The 16,857-nt window shown below is 41.4% G+C and overlaps 1 protein-coding gene across 4 annotated transcripts in view; it reads left to right on the top strand.

The window, feature by feature from the left end:
* Nucleotides 1–9,646, top strand: part of PCDH7 (protocadherin 7) — a 408,997-nt gene extending 399,351 nt beyond the window's left edge. For 3 of the 4 annotated variants that reach the window (XM_053403357.1, XM_053403355.1, XM_053403354.1), the window contains exon 3: nucleotides 5,162–9,646. In XM_053403357.1, coding sequence (XP_053259332.1) covers nucleotides 5,162–5,541 — 380 coding nt within the window. In that variant the 3' untranslated portion in view covers nucleotides 5,542–9,646. The remainder of the gene's footprint in view (nucleotides 1–5,161) is intronic. The other variant, XM_053403361.1, reaches the window with a different exon arrangement.
* Nucleotides 9,647–16,857: the final 7,211 nt, after the last annotated feature.

Genomic DNA, 16,857 nt, shown 5'->3' with positions numbered 1-16,857 from the left:
AAAAGGAAAAAGATGAAGCAGCAGCAGGAACTTAAAGTACTGTCAAGCCACAAGTATAGATGAATGAACCTAGAGTCTGAGCTAATGTCTCTCTCTCTCCCATTTCTCCAGTAAAAATAGGGATGTCCTATTCAACAACAATTTTAATATTGCCCATCTGACTGGGTCGCCCCGGCCACTCTGAGTGGCTCCCAACATATGTAAAAACATAATAAAACATTAAACATTTTAAAAACTTCCTTATGCAGGACTGCCTTCAGATGGCTCAGGGGTCAGATAACTCCATACCCTCCAACATTTCTCTGATGAAAATAGGGATGTCCTAAGGAAAAGTGAGACATTCTGGGATCGAATCAGAAACTGGGATGGCTTCTGTAAATCCAGGACTGTCCCTGGAAAATAGGGACACTTGGAGGGTGTGCTCTTTGTATATGCTAGCAGTGCGGACCTCAGAGCCAGAGACTAAATGTCCCATCCCTATAAGGCCCTCAGCTGTCCCTCTCCCTAGACTAGTGATGGCCAAACTTGGCCCTCCAGCTGTTTTGGGACTACAGCTCCCATCATGCCTAGCTAACAGGATCAGTGGTCATGGATGATGGGAATTATAGTCCCAAAACAGCTGTAGTGCCAAGTTTGGCCATCACTGCCCTAGACCATCTTATCTCTGCAGGCTACACACAGTACTGGTCCTGGTCTTTGACTGTTTTATCTACGCTGGAATATGTCCTTGAAAAGATAAAGGGTGGAGGTGTATGTATTTTTGTTTTGGTGTATGTATGTGAACATGAGTAGAAGCGCCTGACATTTTGTGTGTGACATCGCTCAGCACACTTTTGCATTGGGTCCTCTCCATCCTAAACTTTCTTCGCCCTGAAAAAAGTTTCCCACCCCCAGCATAGGAGAGTGATAGTTAATAACACTAAAAAAAGAGGTACCATATTTTTTGCTCCATAAGACACACCTGACCATAAGACACACCTAGTTTTTAGAGGAGGAAAGGGGGAAAGCTCCGGTTTTGGGGGGATCAGCTCATAGTTGTGCAGCTTCTTTTGCAAAGGAGAAAAGCCCCATTTTTTTGAGGATCAGCTCAAAGTCATTGAGCTTACTTTGCAAAGGGAAAAAATCCTGTTTTTATGGGGTTCAACTCACAGTTCTGCAGCTTCTTTAGGAAAGGAAAGGGAGCCATTTCTACAGTTTCCAGACAGATAATCTGATCAGCCAGTCACATGTTGCTGGGGAAACAAACAGCCTGCAGAACATTCAACAATGGAGTCGTGGGCAAGGGGGCGGGGCCGGAAAGGGAGCCAGCGATCGACCACATATTCACTCCATAAGAACCACAGACATTTCCCCCTACTTTTTAGGAGGAAAAAAGTGCATCTTATGGAGTGAAAAATAGGTACATTGCCACCAAAAAAGGAAAATGGAAACAGGAAAAGCATTCATAGAGCTGATTGTAGCCCTGGTGAACAGAGTCTTATAGTATTATGTCATTGGGCAGAGGATGAAAGGCAGTAGGCCAAAACACACCCACTTCCATGCCATAAAATGGAGTGCTTGCATGTCCCATTGTGATACCCATCACCTGTTCTGTACCTGTTACTTGCTTCTGAACTGGTAGTTAAGATGGAGCGGGATTCATATTCTTGCAGGGACCCAATTTCTACTCTGCTGTGTGAAAGCGACTGAGTACCAAGTAGTGAGTTTGTTAAAACAACAACACCTTGATGTCTTTTTTGTTTAGTTTATTGTAATGCAATAATGGCTGTGCATATGCATGGATAGTCCTCAATCGTGTTAGGGTCAGGCTTCAGATCCATATCTTTGGATGGTTTGGGGGAGACACGTTCTACTTCCTGACCAAAGCTGCTGCTCCCTTTGCTCAGTTACCATGCTGCTATCGCACTGCTGTGATCAGAGCTTGCCTTTTAAACTTGATTACACTAATCCAGTTGGGAAACAGGTTATACTGAAAGAGGCCCCAGGCTATTCATCCATTACTGGGTTGAGAACCTCACATACAATTGATCCAGGGGAGCAGGTGGCATTGTGGTCTAAACCACTGAGCCTCTTGGGCTTGCCAATTGGAAGGTCAGCGGTTCGAATCCACATGATGGGGTGAGCTCCCGTTGCTCTGTCCCAGCTCCTGCCAACCTAGCAGTTCGAAAGCACACCAGCGCAAGTAGATAAATAGGTACCGCTGCGACTGGAAGGTAAACAGCGTTTCCATGCGCTCTGGCTTCTGTCACAGTGTTCCGTTGAGCCAGAAGCAGTTTAGTCATGCTGGGCACATGACCCGGAAAACTGTCTGTGGACAAATGCCAGCTCCCTTGGCCTGAAAGCGAGATGAGCGCTGCAACCCCATAGTTGTCTTTGACTGGGCTTAACCATCCAGGGGTCCTTTACCTTTTACGTTTACAATTAATGCAGTTGTGTTCAATTGAACCCCGCTAGAGAGGGTCGGTGACTCTGCTGATGGGTATGCACATTGCTACCCAGGATCACTACTTCTATGTACACAACCATGTTGCATCTAACTGGAGCTGATTAAGAGCCCATGTGAATTTGATTCCTGCTTTGCAGGGGGTGTTCCTTTCAACTCTACATTTCTGTGACTTTATGTACAATGCTGTGTACATTTGCTGTACAAGTAAGGAATGATTCCGTGAACCTGCACCCACATCTATTCTTATTTGGCCCACTAGATAGGCTTTGCTGTTATCTGCACAAATATCTAGTTTCCTACCCATGTGACCAAAGAAATGCAATTAACAGAGAATAAAGTGTTTCCTTTTATGAAACAGAAGGGCAGCTAAAATGAAACACATTAAAATTCAGAAGAAAGATTGGAAACCGAGTACAACAACATATATTTTGTATGTTACTGGATGGGTGGGTGTTAATCTAACGTCTAAATTAGCATTCAGTTGCAATTAGGACTGTTACCTGATTAAAGAAATCTTGGTCAATTTAGTGCATTTAAATTGAGATAGATTTGCATATGAATAAGATACTATTGCTTTTAGATTGTCCATATCATGAAAGGAATAATTTTAGAAGGGACATTCTGTCCTGTGTGAGATGAAAGTGGTTGTGTAGGTACACACACGCACACATTTTTTTTTTTAAGAGTATGGATGGAAAGAACAATCAGAACAAGGGAAACGAGGAAGTGTTCAGTGAATCTCTTGCCCCTTCCGCCTCTGCACAGACTCTAAATCTGGTCTGCAGGATGGGGCAATCCGTTAAACAGATTTAGCTGCCCCCTTTCCTCTGAGGAGCCCTCAGCTGAATTAACTGAAAGATGTGTAGGTATATTGTCAGATCAAGAGTCAATCTCATAAAATGACACAACACTCACAAAACACTTTCCAATCATGTAACACTCCTACAGTCAGATGCTACATAAACACATAGAGGGGTTTGTTGTTGTTGTTTTTTGCAAATGCAAATCATCGTCATCGCTTAGAGCTGTTGTTTGTGTGCTCCTAACCATTTCTTATTGCTCTCTCTATTTTTAACGCACCATACGCAAACAGTTTGGAATCTTGTAAAGACTTGTGCGCATTTAATTGTATAGACAGTTGAATGGCTGTTACCATTTATATCGGACTGGCCTACATTGATCTTGTTCTTGAACAATTAGTTCCACATAGTCTACCATTCTGTTCTACAATATCACCTTGAATTGAATTGATATTCTGTGTCAATATCTCCAGGGTGGTGGGTGCATCCCTCACTTTAACTAAGACTGAGGGATTAATCCATTGCTCAGGAGAGCGCCACAGATATGGATTAAGTCCAATCTGTGAGTAGATGTTTAAAAATTGTTCAAAACGGCCACGAGTCTTTGCAAGATAAAAGCCATATATTTTAATAATTCAAAGGAAGGTTTTGCATTGTGTTATTTGTCCAAGTAATTAAGTTATTTGGCTGTTTTCTCTCATTTTGTTTAAGCCAGGCATGTCCAAAGTCCATTTCTTCGGGGGCCTGGTCCGGACCACCAGTCAATTTAATCTGGCCCCTCTGGCAGTATGTCCTGTGGTAAAATCCTAAAAAACCTCAACCACTTTGGGGAAAATTTCTACAAAAATTGTATTTAAAAAAAGCTCAAAAACTTGAGGTTGGCCCTCATGCATGCTCACTTCATCAAATCTGGCCCTCTGAAAAAAAATTGGGCACCCCTGGTTTAAGCCATTTCTAATTGTCAGGTGGCTGCAGAAAAAGCTAGAGATGCGGGGGGGAAATCCAGTTGCCCAGTCACACTGGCATCTAAACTTTGACCGTGGATTGTAGTTCAACTCTCCTTAGTTCTTAATTAAAACTACATAGCCCTATATTTATCACATGGGTGGCAGCATGCAGAGAAAAGAGAATTGACTCTTTGCTTCCCATATGCTATCCTCCCCAAGATTACATCCCCACTGACCCATGGAAAGTACGCTTAAAAAAAAGGTGAATGAGACCTTTAAAAATGTCTCACACTCATATTGACCAGGATTCCAGTCTCTTCAGGCAGAATCTGGCCCAGCGGCTAGAGGTTTTCCATTCCTAACAAAACTATTGTCCATAACTACATGGGTGCCAGGCATACACTGAGTTCCCTGTGAACTGGAGATTCCCTATGTGCAACCTGAATTCCGAAATGTCCCCAATTTGAAGAGAATACTATAGCCTCCTGGTTGGTCCACGTTCCGTGAGCACATCTTAACACTCTGTGTGCATTGGAACCACTGAATTTATTTATTTATTTTAATCAAAATTGTACATGCACTAAAAATGGAAGAGAAAATGAGTCTGCTATCTCAGTCAGAACATCTACAGAGCTTTGAAAGAATCGGAATGAATTTTGATGAGACGCCCAAAATTGCTGAGGAAAGTCTCACACATCTCTGGGTTATTAGATTGTGCCCAAGTTGAAATGGTAGACAAATGTAGTGGTTCCTCCTCAGCGAAGCATCTGATGAACTCCAATGAAAGTCAAACAAGTCATCGTAACACTAGCAGTGTATCTCAAGGGGATATTTGTAGATACTTGTTTTGTATTTTACTTAAGGAAACAAATTGACAATGCAAAACCAACTCCTAAAAAATATTTTCATTCTTGGCTGGCACTCGAGAACCAAAACTTAAAGCTTCCCTTCTTGTTCTTCGTTTACAGATTCAAGACCTTTACCAGATGTAGCCCTGACTGGGAAGTGCACTCGGGAATGTGATGAATACGGCCATTCAGACTCGTGCTGGATGCCTGTCCGCACTTCACCCGAAAGGAAGCAGAAGAGCCAGCCAAAACTCTCCACTTTCATGCCTGTTGATGAACGGGGCAGTCAAGAGAAGCTGGCCAATGGAGAAGCCTCCCTGATGGGTGACCGCAACAGAAACCTCCTTAATAAAAAGTTGACCTCATCCTATGAGACCTTCAGTGCAGCTAGTTTCAGCAAAAGTGAGGAAGCCAACCCAGAGGATATTCCCCTCACACAGACAGGGGAATACAAGCCATCTCCTGTCAACACTTTAACTAGAAGAGAAGTTTACCTTTAGGCGACAAAGAAGCAACAATACGGTTCTCTCATGTATTGGAAGGGGATAAAAGGCAAAAAAACAAAACCTATGAATCAAAATGATTTTAACTCAAAAATAAAGGAAAGTCCATTGAAAATGAGGGGGCTACCAAAGAGACAAGAGCTTGGCCTGCCACTTCTGCCTCCATGCCAGGCATTTGCGTATCCTGTCTGCCTGACTATACTGTACAATGTAGAAACCATTGTTGTTCCTGCATGCCTAATTCCCTGCTCACCAATCTTTATTTTCCTAAATTTATGGTTGTAAATTCCTTTCAAGGTAACAAGTCTGAAATCGAAAAGAACTACAGGAACTGTTGTCCCTCATCCCTTCCCCGCCCCCCACTGCTGAAGCATTGCTTAAGCCACTCTGGTTATCATTTGGTGGTTATCTGGCTTGTTTGCAAGTCGAGGGGTGTGTGAGAGAATTATTACATACGTATAATTTTCCCAGGATACCATCTGAATATTGCTGGTTTCCATCAGAGAGATATGCCTCCAGAAACCATTCAAAATTAAACATATAAAGGGATGGTTTTTCTTTTTCTTTGAAAGAAGCACTTTTTGAAGATCTCGGCTTTAATCCTGTTGTGTGGCTGGAAAGAGCAGAAAACATATTCAGTCTGAGATTATAATCCCAAATATGACATGTTTCCCTATAGTCATGAACTGTTCAGTTTTATCCATAACTACTATCTCTGCCTGTGCTTTCATACTCTCTGACATTATTCTCCTCCTCTTTCTCCTCCTCTCTTTCTGTGGCATTTTAAACTTCAGCATAAACAAAATGATGGTGGTGTATCATGGCGTCCTAAGGATAAACTGCTATACTGGTGTCATTTTTACAAGACCGGCATTTAGCTTGGATGACCACAGTAACTAAAAGGCCAAAGAAAAAACTGTGGATCCGGAGAATTGCTCATCGGTCTTGGGCTTAGGAAATCTGACACAGACGCACACAAACATGTAAGCGTATTTTCCACACACGTTTTGCACAGCAATCTATGCCGCAACCCAGATGACGTAGCCGTTTCAAAATGGATTTTAGCTGAATCCCCAGAGGAACTGGTCACACGAGCTAGCTGGTGACAGCATGGCACATCATAAGCTACATATAGTAAAAAGATGCTCCCGTTCCAGGGTTCATTCCTTAGAAGGTTTCATATCCATTCAGGATGAGCTCCAAAAACACGTTGAGAGGGAAATCTGAAAAAAGAGCAAAAACAAAGGCAGTGGGAAGGAAGAACATGCTTCAAGTCAAGTATGGCATCATCTTTGTTGAGAGTGGATGCTAAACCTTCGATTATCAGTGTTCCAGGTTAATCATTTGCTCTTGGCAAAGGTATTATGCAGGTTTTCTTAATACACAAGTGCATTTAAGCTGAGTCCTGTGCAATATAAAACCAATGTTGAGACTCAAGGCGACTGGTAGTCTTGAGTGATGTCACCACCGACATGCTCTGTGCAAAAACAAGTTTTGCTTGTGACAAGCTTCAAAAAATAAATAAATCCAAACCTGATCATGATGGTGCAGAGCTCTGGGCTGTGACAGTTCTCATAGTTTGCACTATATATAAAAAGTGGATAGGAAAATGGACCAGATATATTTTGTGCAATAAGGAATTACAGAGTGTGTAGAATCTGAACTAGTTCTGTATTGATAATGTTGTAGTAATAAAGAATGGCTGAGCTTGGACATTCGAATCAAACTGACAATCGGTTGATGCAGTGGGGACAGCTTGAGAAGGGGTGCAAAGACAGAAACCAGCCCCTCTGGTTGTTTAACTTGGCATTAAAGCATGACTAGATGGTTCTAGTAGATTGTAGTGACAAGATAGCTTGGGTAGTTTATTGCTTTAAAAAAAATGACATAGAGTATAATATTAAACAGTCTGAAATGTGAGCTGAACAACTGGTACAAACTCATCACAACTTTTGTCTTTTCAACTTTCTATAGCAAAGTGCCCTTTTTATTGTACATCTTCCTTACTTTTTTGTATCTTATTTTGAAATTAGTTTTTTTGTGTAGGAGTTACAAATGGGCACATATTATAAAGGGGAAAAATTAAAAAGAGGTTAGGAGTGATTGATCATTCTAATGCATAGTTGCTTTTTAAAGAGAAAATTCAGAGATGCAAATTTGACTTCGTTAGAAGACTGATTAAATCGGTTACTGCATTGTATAACCTTTCAGTATCTGCCAAGGATAAAAGGCTTCTCATTTACATTAAAACTTACACATTTCTTGCAGGTTTCAAATACAGAAAATGCAATCATACCACCTCACTGGTCAAGAGAACTATTTTTAAAAATAAAACCCTTATATATTGAATATCCGCTTGAGAACCATTAGATAAGGCAGGTCTAAACAAACTATCTTTCTTTTTAACTTTTCTGGAAAGCCAATACAGATAAGAGAAGGCCTTCAGGATTAACTGGATCAGAAATCACTCCCCATTTTGTGCGCTAAATACAAGTGAATCTTGTGATTGAGGAAATTACCTTTTTATTCATAGAGCTAAGAAGGGCACAAAGGGATAACAAAAAATACAGTGTACTTGTATGTATTTGCAGTAATTCTAGTAAAACCTAGCCATCAAACCATAGTCAATTGCTTCTTATGACCCAGCATGAGACACAAATATATTTTTGTGGTTTTTTCCCCATTTGAAATTAGTTAAATCTGGTGACACTCCATATATAGAGTGCTTTTGTAAAAAATAATAATAATAATAAAAGGAAAGTGAAAATTTTTAGAGTGAATGCAAAATATGCAACTGTGCCTTTTATACCTGTTGTTATGGTAAACATGGTGGTTGGGGTTGGACACTAAAAATCTATGGGCTATTCCCACATTTTTTGAACCTGTATATTTAACCATGTTTATTTTCTGAGAAATAAAAGATGATATATTTAAAAAATGCCTTCTACCAAACTCAGATAATGGACCAGTCTTAAATATAATTCATTATTAAAAACAAGAATGTGCTTTTGGAATAGGACGTTTGTTAGCTGAGAGGGGGAAAAGTACTATATTTGTCTCAGTAGCAAGATGTTATGAGTCTGTTTGGTAGAAAACTGTTGATTTATTGCTTTTTGGAAAAAAAATCCTTTTAGCAGTTGTTGTTTTTTTGGTTTTCATTTCATGAGACGACTCCTATTGTTTGCTTTTTAATTTCACAAGAAGCTCAAAGAAACTGTGCATGTCTTTTACATTGGACACATTTAGAGATTGACGCATCACTTATATAACTTTATACGAATTAGAAAATGTCGTATTAACTTCAGTCTAAACTCTAATGCTCATTCCAACCTCCAGTTATGCTAATATTTAGTCAATCTAATTTCTGACTGGCCTGCTGCCTGAGTTTCAGAAAACAAGGTAGATGCTATTTTTCTGTAGGGGAAGAACTCAAAGGAGAGATTGAAGGTGCTTGGCTGAAAGACTACCCTGGGGAGTTGTCACATAGAAAAAAAACAAACACAAAGATGTAGGAAAATGAAGAGAGGGGGCAAAACGAAGCTACCATAAATGCAGCCATCACTAAAAGACTTTTACGGCATTGGAAGAGTTGAAGAATATAACAGTTTTGCTTATATTCCATCACTGATAAAAGATCCACTGTTTCCTTAATCGCTGAAAGAAAGGAGATGGACAATGGTAGAGACGAACCTCATCCCAACATTAATGTTGAGCAGTTGCCTGAAGAGCATAGTATAAGGAAGAAGGAATCATTTTTCAGCTACCTGGGGTACACTTTCAGACATTTCTTGTCCTGAATTTCGAAGCACTTACATTCAGTGTGGTTACGATCTGTTTGTAATATTAATCATTGACTATTGTTCTGCAACTTGGATGTTGATAGTGAAGCAGAGAACAACTTATCATTGTTTATTATGAGTCACTATGCACGCAACTATGCTAAAAAAAAAAAAGAAACATGGCAAAAATGTATTCAACGCTAGTCCACCTCTATTTATGAAAGATTTTGCATAATTTAATTTGCTTTTGTACAGTTTTATGTAAATAAATTGCTTGTCATTTTTGTCTCTGCAAATTAAAATATAACATGTTCAAATGGTCACCCAATTGTGTGCTTTCTATGTGGAATATGGAAGAAAATGCATTCACGTGTAAAGACAGGAATATGGAAAAGGTGGTGCTATTGTGGATTAACTGTTTATAGATATTCTTCTATGTCATCATGAGAGAACAAACTCTAATTATATGTGATTCATATGATAAACCGGTTCCACACATATAAGATTAAAAGGTGTGTTATCACCCAATAAGAAATGCATCTCAATCTTATTCCATCCCTCCATCCTATCCCGAATAATGTGCTCATATTGAAATTGCTCATCAATGAACTTCCTAGCCTTTTAAGCCTAGAGTAATCTGTTAAGAACAAAGTCAGTCTTCCCCTGCTTCCATCAATCAAGATTCACTGTTCTCTGAGCATGGCTGGCAAGTTACCTTATTGAGTTTCCTCACTTTGACTTAGGGGATCATAAACATGATTATGAGGATGCACCAAAGCTTGTTACATGGATGATTTCCCTTTCTCCCTTCGCTTCTGACAATGCCCATTGCACCTGTCTTCACTCATGCAATGCTTCACCATCACTGTTTCTCTTCATATGCCAACTGCAGATGTGGCGACATTCCCGCCCTCCAACACACTCTGAGAAACTGTGTACAAAAGTATTTTCTGTGGGAGAAAGAGCTTCACTCTTCCTCGGAGTGAACCTTGTCTTTATATAGCACCTTAGAACAACAACAACAACAATAGCAACAACATACCGTATTTTTTGCTCTATAAGACTCACTTTTTCCCTCCTAAAAAGTAAGGGGAAATGTGTGCGCATCTTATGGAGCGAATGCAGGCTGCGCAGCTATCCCAGAAGCCAGAACAGCAAGAGGGATTGCTGCTTTCACCGCGCAGCAATCCCTCTTGCTGTTCTGGCTTCTGAGATTCAGAATTTTTTTTTCTTGTTTCCCTCCTCCAAAATCTAGGTGTGTCTTGTGGTTTGGTGCATCTTATAGAGCGAAAAATACGGTCCCCTCCAACATTTCTCCTATGAAAATAGGGATGTTCCATTCCATAATGACAATTTTACTATTTATACCCCACACATCTTACTGGGGTGCCCCAGCCACTCTGGGCAGCTTCCAACATATATAAAAACATAATAAAACATTAAACATTTTTTTAAAACTTCCCTCTCCCTTCAGATAGCTTGGGGGTCAGATAACTCCATACCCTCCAACATTTCTCCACTGGAAATAGGGCCATCCTAAGGAAAAGTGGGACATCCCGGGATCAAATCAGAAACCAGGACAGCATCTCTAAATCAGGGATATCCCTAGAAAATAGGGACACTTGGAGGGTATGCCAACAACAATTTATTCATTATATCCCACCCATCTGAATGGGTTGCCACAGTCACTCTGGGAAGCTTCCAACATAATATAAAAGCACAACTGAACATCAAGCATTCAAAACTTCCCAACACAGGGCTGCTTTCAGATGTCTTCAGAAAGTCGTATCATTGTTTATCTCTTTGTCACCACAATCCTAAGATTAAGACTCTCATGCTCTACCTACTGAGCTGTACTTCAGGCTTGGGCCCCTGAGATTTGCATTGCGTACCTGCCTGCCAAATTAGAAGCCCAGCAACAAGAAGTGGAAATAAACAAACCGATTTCCCCAAAAACATTTCTTGGTCAAAACCCTTTCCAGTAGACCCTTTCTGCCACCATGTTGTGAGTTGCAGCAATCTATTCGCTAGTAGGAGATGGAAGACTGCATTTTCTTGCCACAGCGCAGTTGGTTTCAGTATTTTAATAAATTAAATAAGATATATGTACTGCTTGATAAAAACAAGACAAACCTCTCTAAGCAGTTTGCATAAAATGATGTTCATAAGAAAATACAGACATGAAAACATATAGACATAGTAATGTTATCAGAACATAAATAAAATTAAATCTGTTGATCTTAACTATTAAATCTATATCCCACCCTTCTTTCCAAAGGAATGTTGTCTCATACATGCATAGATACATACACACACACACAAACATATACACAATGCCAAAACAATGGTGTGTTTTTAACAGGCATTGAAAACAGTATGAAGGTGTTAACTGCTGCCAAACTAAATGACTGATTCCTTTGAAGTGCAGAATGAACATTGCGTGGCACTTGTAAAAGTGCCAGTTCTGCAGACTGAAACAGTTGGGTGGATGCAAATGGAGATGCAAAAGGCGATCCTTCAAGTAAACTAGCCCCAAGCTACCAAAGGCTTTTAACACCTTGAATTTGGCACTGGGGAAGATCATTGAACAAGAGTGGAATATGCTGACAGGGTCTCACTTTTGTCAGTATTTTTGCTGTGCATTCTGCACTAACTGCAGTTTCCAGACGAAATACAAGGGAAGCCCCACAGTGCATTGCGGTAATAGAACATTGAAATTACCAATAACTGAACTACTATGGCAGATCATGAAAGTGTCCCTATTTTCCAGGGACAGTCCCAGATTTACAGAAGCCGTCCCAGTTTCTGATTTGATACCAGAATGTTCTGCTTTTCCTTAGGATGTCCCTGTTTTCATTGGAGAAATGCTGGAGGATATGGAATAGGCTGTCCCTATTTACATTGGATAAATGTTCAAGCGTTTGCTGTGCTCAAGCTATCCTGTTCCAGAATAGGCAGGGAAAATGTGGCAGAGGTACTGAACTCATCAAGCTGTTATTTAATACTCTTCCCCTAAAAATTAATACAAGATTCTAGAATGGTTGCTGTTTATATAACATGGATATAAGGCAGCCACCCTAACCTACTGTTTCCATATAAGAAACAATCATTCTTATATGCCTTCTTCACAGCTCTGGGAGGGCTCCGGCAGGGTCCTAAAAATAAACCAACATAGCCAAAGGCTTAGCTCTTTTTAAAAAACTTAACAAGTATTTTCTGAGATTATTACTTTTAAACTTTTTCAGAAATTTTCAAAAATATACGTTTCAAAATCTTGCTAAAATTTGAACTGATGCTCAATTTCTCGTCAGCTCCGAATAAGCAAGCCCCCTTTGCTTAGATCTGCAAATCACATTATATGTAGAGGTCCTTTTATTAGATCAGAGCAAAAGCTCAGAACTTCAGAGATGCCTGCAGGGGTCTGAAATGGCCAGTGTTAAAATAGCTGTGATCCAGCAAGCTGCCTGCACAGCTGGGTCCCACTGTTGGGTACGGAAGACAAAGCACACAAAAGGAAAGCCAGTCCATAGCCTTCAGCAGAGAAGACCCTCCTGCCCCCTCATGGTGCTGACTTACTGAAACGTAGCCTTGCTAGAGGGAATAAGATTAATTAGCACATCAGAGAAGCAGAGATAATTCCAGATGTGCAGATATGTTTCTGAGAAATATCATCATCATCAAACCTTTTTTTGGCATCACATACAAACATCCAAGAAATACGTTCCGGGTGCATGTCAGTGACAGAAAAAGAGACCTTCATTTATTTCCCCTAAAAATCAGGCTACATGTGATACTCTGCCAGTAGTATGCTGCAACTTTGGGCAGGAGACTGGGAGGGGATTTGCAGAATCCTGTCTCTTCCTTCCATTTTTGCACCCAAAATATGGCTGGTTTCCCCACTCCTTGAGAAGGAAGAGAGAGAGAGGAAGATCCTCATCTTTGAGTAGGAAAGCAGATTGGAGAATTGTGGGGAGGAAATGGGAGATAAGTTAAACACTCCTTTCCTCTGCTGACGCTCTGTTCAAGGGTGTAATCTCTAGAGCAGGGTGGTCTTACTCTTCATACAAAATGGGGCATAATAGTACTTTGACCCAAAACCTGCCAGCCACACACTGCCTTATTGATGCCCCTTGCCCAGTCCTCATGCTGCCTTCCTAAAAGCAGATAAGCAAGTTACAGGGCATGGGAAGAAGGCACGAGGCTCTGGCAGGCTCCTAGAGCCCTCCCAGCTTTTTCCCAAAGCTGGGAAAGCACTAACTAGGCTTTGGGAAGGAAGCCGGAGACCTCTAGAACCATCCCAGAGCCCTCCCAGAGTTGTGAAGAAGACACAGAAGAATGAATGTTGGGTAAGAAAGTGAAAAATCAAGGCATACACCAGTCACCTCTGTGACAAAAAAACATGGAAACAGTAGATTATGGTGTATGTCTTATATCCATGTTATATAAACAGCAACCATTCTGAAATATTGTATTAATTTACAACTAATCCACCTCCTTTGCAGGTGGGGCTAAACACTGAAACCAGGGGCAGTAATGTGCTGATATGTAATGTTATTTTCTTTTTTTCTTTTTCAACTCTTAATTCAAATAATAACCACTCTTTTAACTAGAAAGGTGAAATCCTCTGCATGTTTTAACAACAACCTGCTCTGCTGGTGTTGCAGATCTGAAAGTTTTATTTCTGATAAACAATCTCTGGAAACTTTATTTTAAGCTGCAATGTGCAAACCACCACATGTTTAACTAATTGTAAAATTAGTAAAGTAACTCTTCAGGCTTATCAGAACATCCTATTTGCCTGTAAATTCTAGCACTGGTTCATTTTAAACAGAGCTAATCTGTTGCAAATGCCATTTCCATCCATTTCTAGGCAAAAATAAAATGCATGACTCACCACATCATTTCTCTTGCTGACTTGTGTGATGCCCCATGATGATGGAGACTTGGTACCCATCTGTCCCCATGCTTGAATCCGCATAGGTATCTTCCAGACATCAAACTTGTTTTTTGTTCCCTGTCACTGCTAATGTGTACCAAGCTGTCTATGAATAAAAGCACACAGAGAAAACAGAGAGTCATTGCTGAGATCAGTGGCCATTGCCCTATTGTTCCCTACAAGTTGCAGATACGTTAGAATGGGGCTGAATGATCACAAAAAAGTTGTAAGTAAATGCAAGAAACTGACTTGGTTCAAACATAACTCTCTAAGTCAGGGGTCAGCAAACTTTTTCATCAGGAGGCTGGTCCACTGTCCCTCAGACCTTGGGGGGGGGGGAATGAACGAATTCCTATGCCCCACAAATAACCCAGAGATTCATTTTAAATAAAAGCACACATTCTACTCATGTAAAAACATCCTGGACCGTCCTCAGGTCAGATTTAGAAGGCGATTGGGCCGGATCTGGCCCCTGGGCCTTAGTTTACCTACTCATGCTCTAAGCCAGCCTTTCTCAACCTTGGGTCCCCAGATGTTTTTGGCCTACAACTCCCATAATCCCTAGCTAGCAAGGCCAGAGCTCAGGGATGATGGGAGTTGTAGTCCAACAACATCTGGGGACCCAAGCCAACCATGGCTTTGCAGGGACAAGCAAACATGCAGACTCCTACAGAAGAGATCATGTCTACTTTGCTCCTTTCCAGTTTTTCTACTGCTTCACTAAGCCGTGCTTCAGTTTAGTTTAGTTTATAGTATAAGCCATGCTTTAGTTTAGTTGATAGTCACAGTTCTGCATCCCAAAGCAAGTTACACAGTCTCCCACATTTGGCAGCCTCAAATTGTGAGTTTTGACATATTGAAGCCAGGATCCAAGTGTCACTCTTTTTCTTGTGCTACTGCAGCACAAAGCAGCTTTCAAACACACAATTTCTTCAAAATCATTAAACAGTTCCCATCACCAGACATGCAAAAAGCACAAATCAACAGCATTTCAAAAACTATTGCCAAAACTTGCAGGAAGGATCCCTGCAACAGTAAACAGCACAAACCCCACCTGTACACCATGTGCTTGTCTACATGGCTCTTTGTCCTGAACTACTGACAGCGTCCCCAGTTCAAGAAGATTAACAGCTACTTCTGTTCCTACTCTGCTTTCTACCAACATCTCTCAAACACTTCATGGGCCCAAACAAAGCCTCCCAGTAGCTCCCGTTCCCCCCAAAAAAGTATTTGCTTGGTGCCTAACACCTGGCATGTCTCCCTGGGGAGCAAATTCCAGAAGTGGGGGCGACCACAAAAAGGCCCGTTCCTGTGTTGGCACCCCCAGGACTTCCTGCAGAGGCAGCACATGAAGAAGAGCCTCAGATGACGGTTGCAAGGTCTGGTTTTGTTCACGTGAGAGAAGGCAATCAATCCTTCAGGTACTGGAGTTCTGTGCCACCTAAGGATCTATAGGTCAAAACCAGCACTTTGAACTCATCCCAGAAACTGACTAGTAGCTAGTGAAGTCATGCCAGAAATGACTGAATTACATGAACCATTCTGGGGAGATGTCTGTAACATGGTTATATAATGCTGTGCTTTAAGGTGCAGAAGCACTCTGCACACAACACAGCCGTTGTGCCTTCAACCATGTAAGGTAGGCCATTTTGGTAATCATTGCAGCATTATTCCTGCTTTTTAATTGCGTGACCAGGCCGCTACAGCCACAGCTCCCAGGGATCATAAGAAAGGAATAAAGACTCTGACAACGTGTTATGGAATTAAATTAGGCCACAACTTTATTAAATTTCCAAATGTAGGAAGACCTTGGCTTAGGCCTTGGGCGTGTACCCCTCCCCGCCCCCCAGCCAGGGGGAACTGGGGCACATCAGGGTAAATGGGATATAGGGGTACACTGTGATGCGTAAGTGTAGCAGGCAGCCCAGCTCATATCCCCACACACAGGGTAGTTCACTGACAGCCTTTTGGTGTATGGCCAGTGACACCCATTATATAACCCCTTTTAAGAGGGGACCCTGGAATTGATGCCACAGGGGTGTGAGTCACCACTTCACAACCCCCCCCCCCATTATAGGGAAGAAAAGACTAAAGGATTCCACCCAAGGCCATAACTGCCAAAGTTGTGACGAATTGCTACAGGGAAGACAAAACCTGCCAATGCAGGAAAATTTCTTCCCGGTCCTTCAACAGCAACCAGTCAAAGACCGCAGCAGCGCCTGCTAAACAGGAAGAAAAAGTTAACCTGCAAACAAGAAAACATTAGACTAAGGAAGGGTAGGGAGGGTGAATCTCCTGAGCCAACTGACTGGCTACTGTCTGCTCCACCCCCTATATATAATTGGGACTGGCCCCACCTCCCAGCAATGAAACTAGACTGCTGAGGCTGGGCGTGAACTGCCAAATAATAACACTGAGAGGCAGGCCAGTCCCTGTTCTCCATTAAGTTCCCTGGGAACTGTAGCACTGTGCGCGATCCCGCAAAGGGCACCCTCAATGTAAAGTGTGAGTGCTCACTATTATGTTCCTAGTTTGCCCAATGGTTCAAAGACAGCATTAGACATGCAGCGTGGTTCTTTGTTATTATACCCATGTTAT

The sequence above is a fragment of the Podarcis raffonei genome, chromosome 9 (assembly GCF_027172205.1).
Source record: "Podarcis raffonei isolate rPodRaf1 chromosome 9, rPodRaf1.pri, whole genome shotgun sequence".
Lineage (NCBI taxonomy): Eukaryota > Metazoa > Chordata > Lepidosauria > Squamata > Lacertidae > Podarcis > Podarcis raffonei.
The sequence above is the reverse complement of the archived record's forward strand: the minus strand, read 5'-3'. Positions and strand labels throughout refer to the sequence as shown.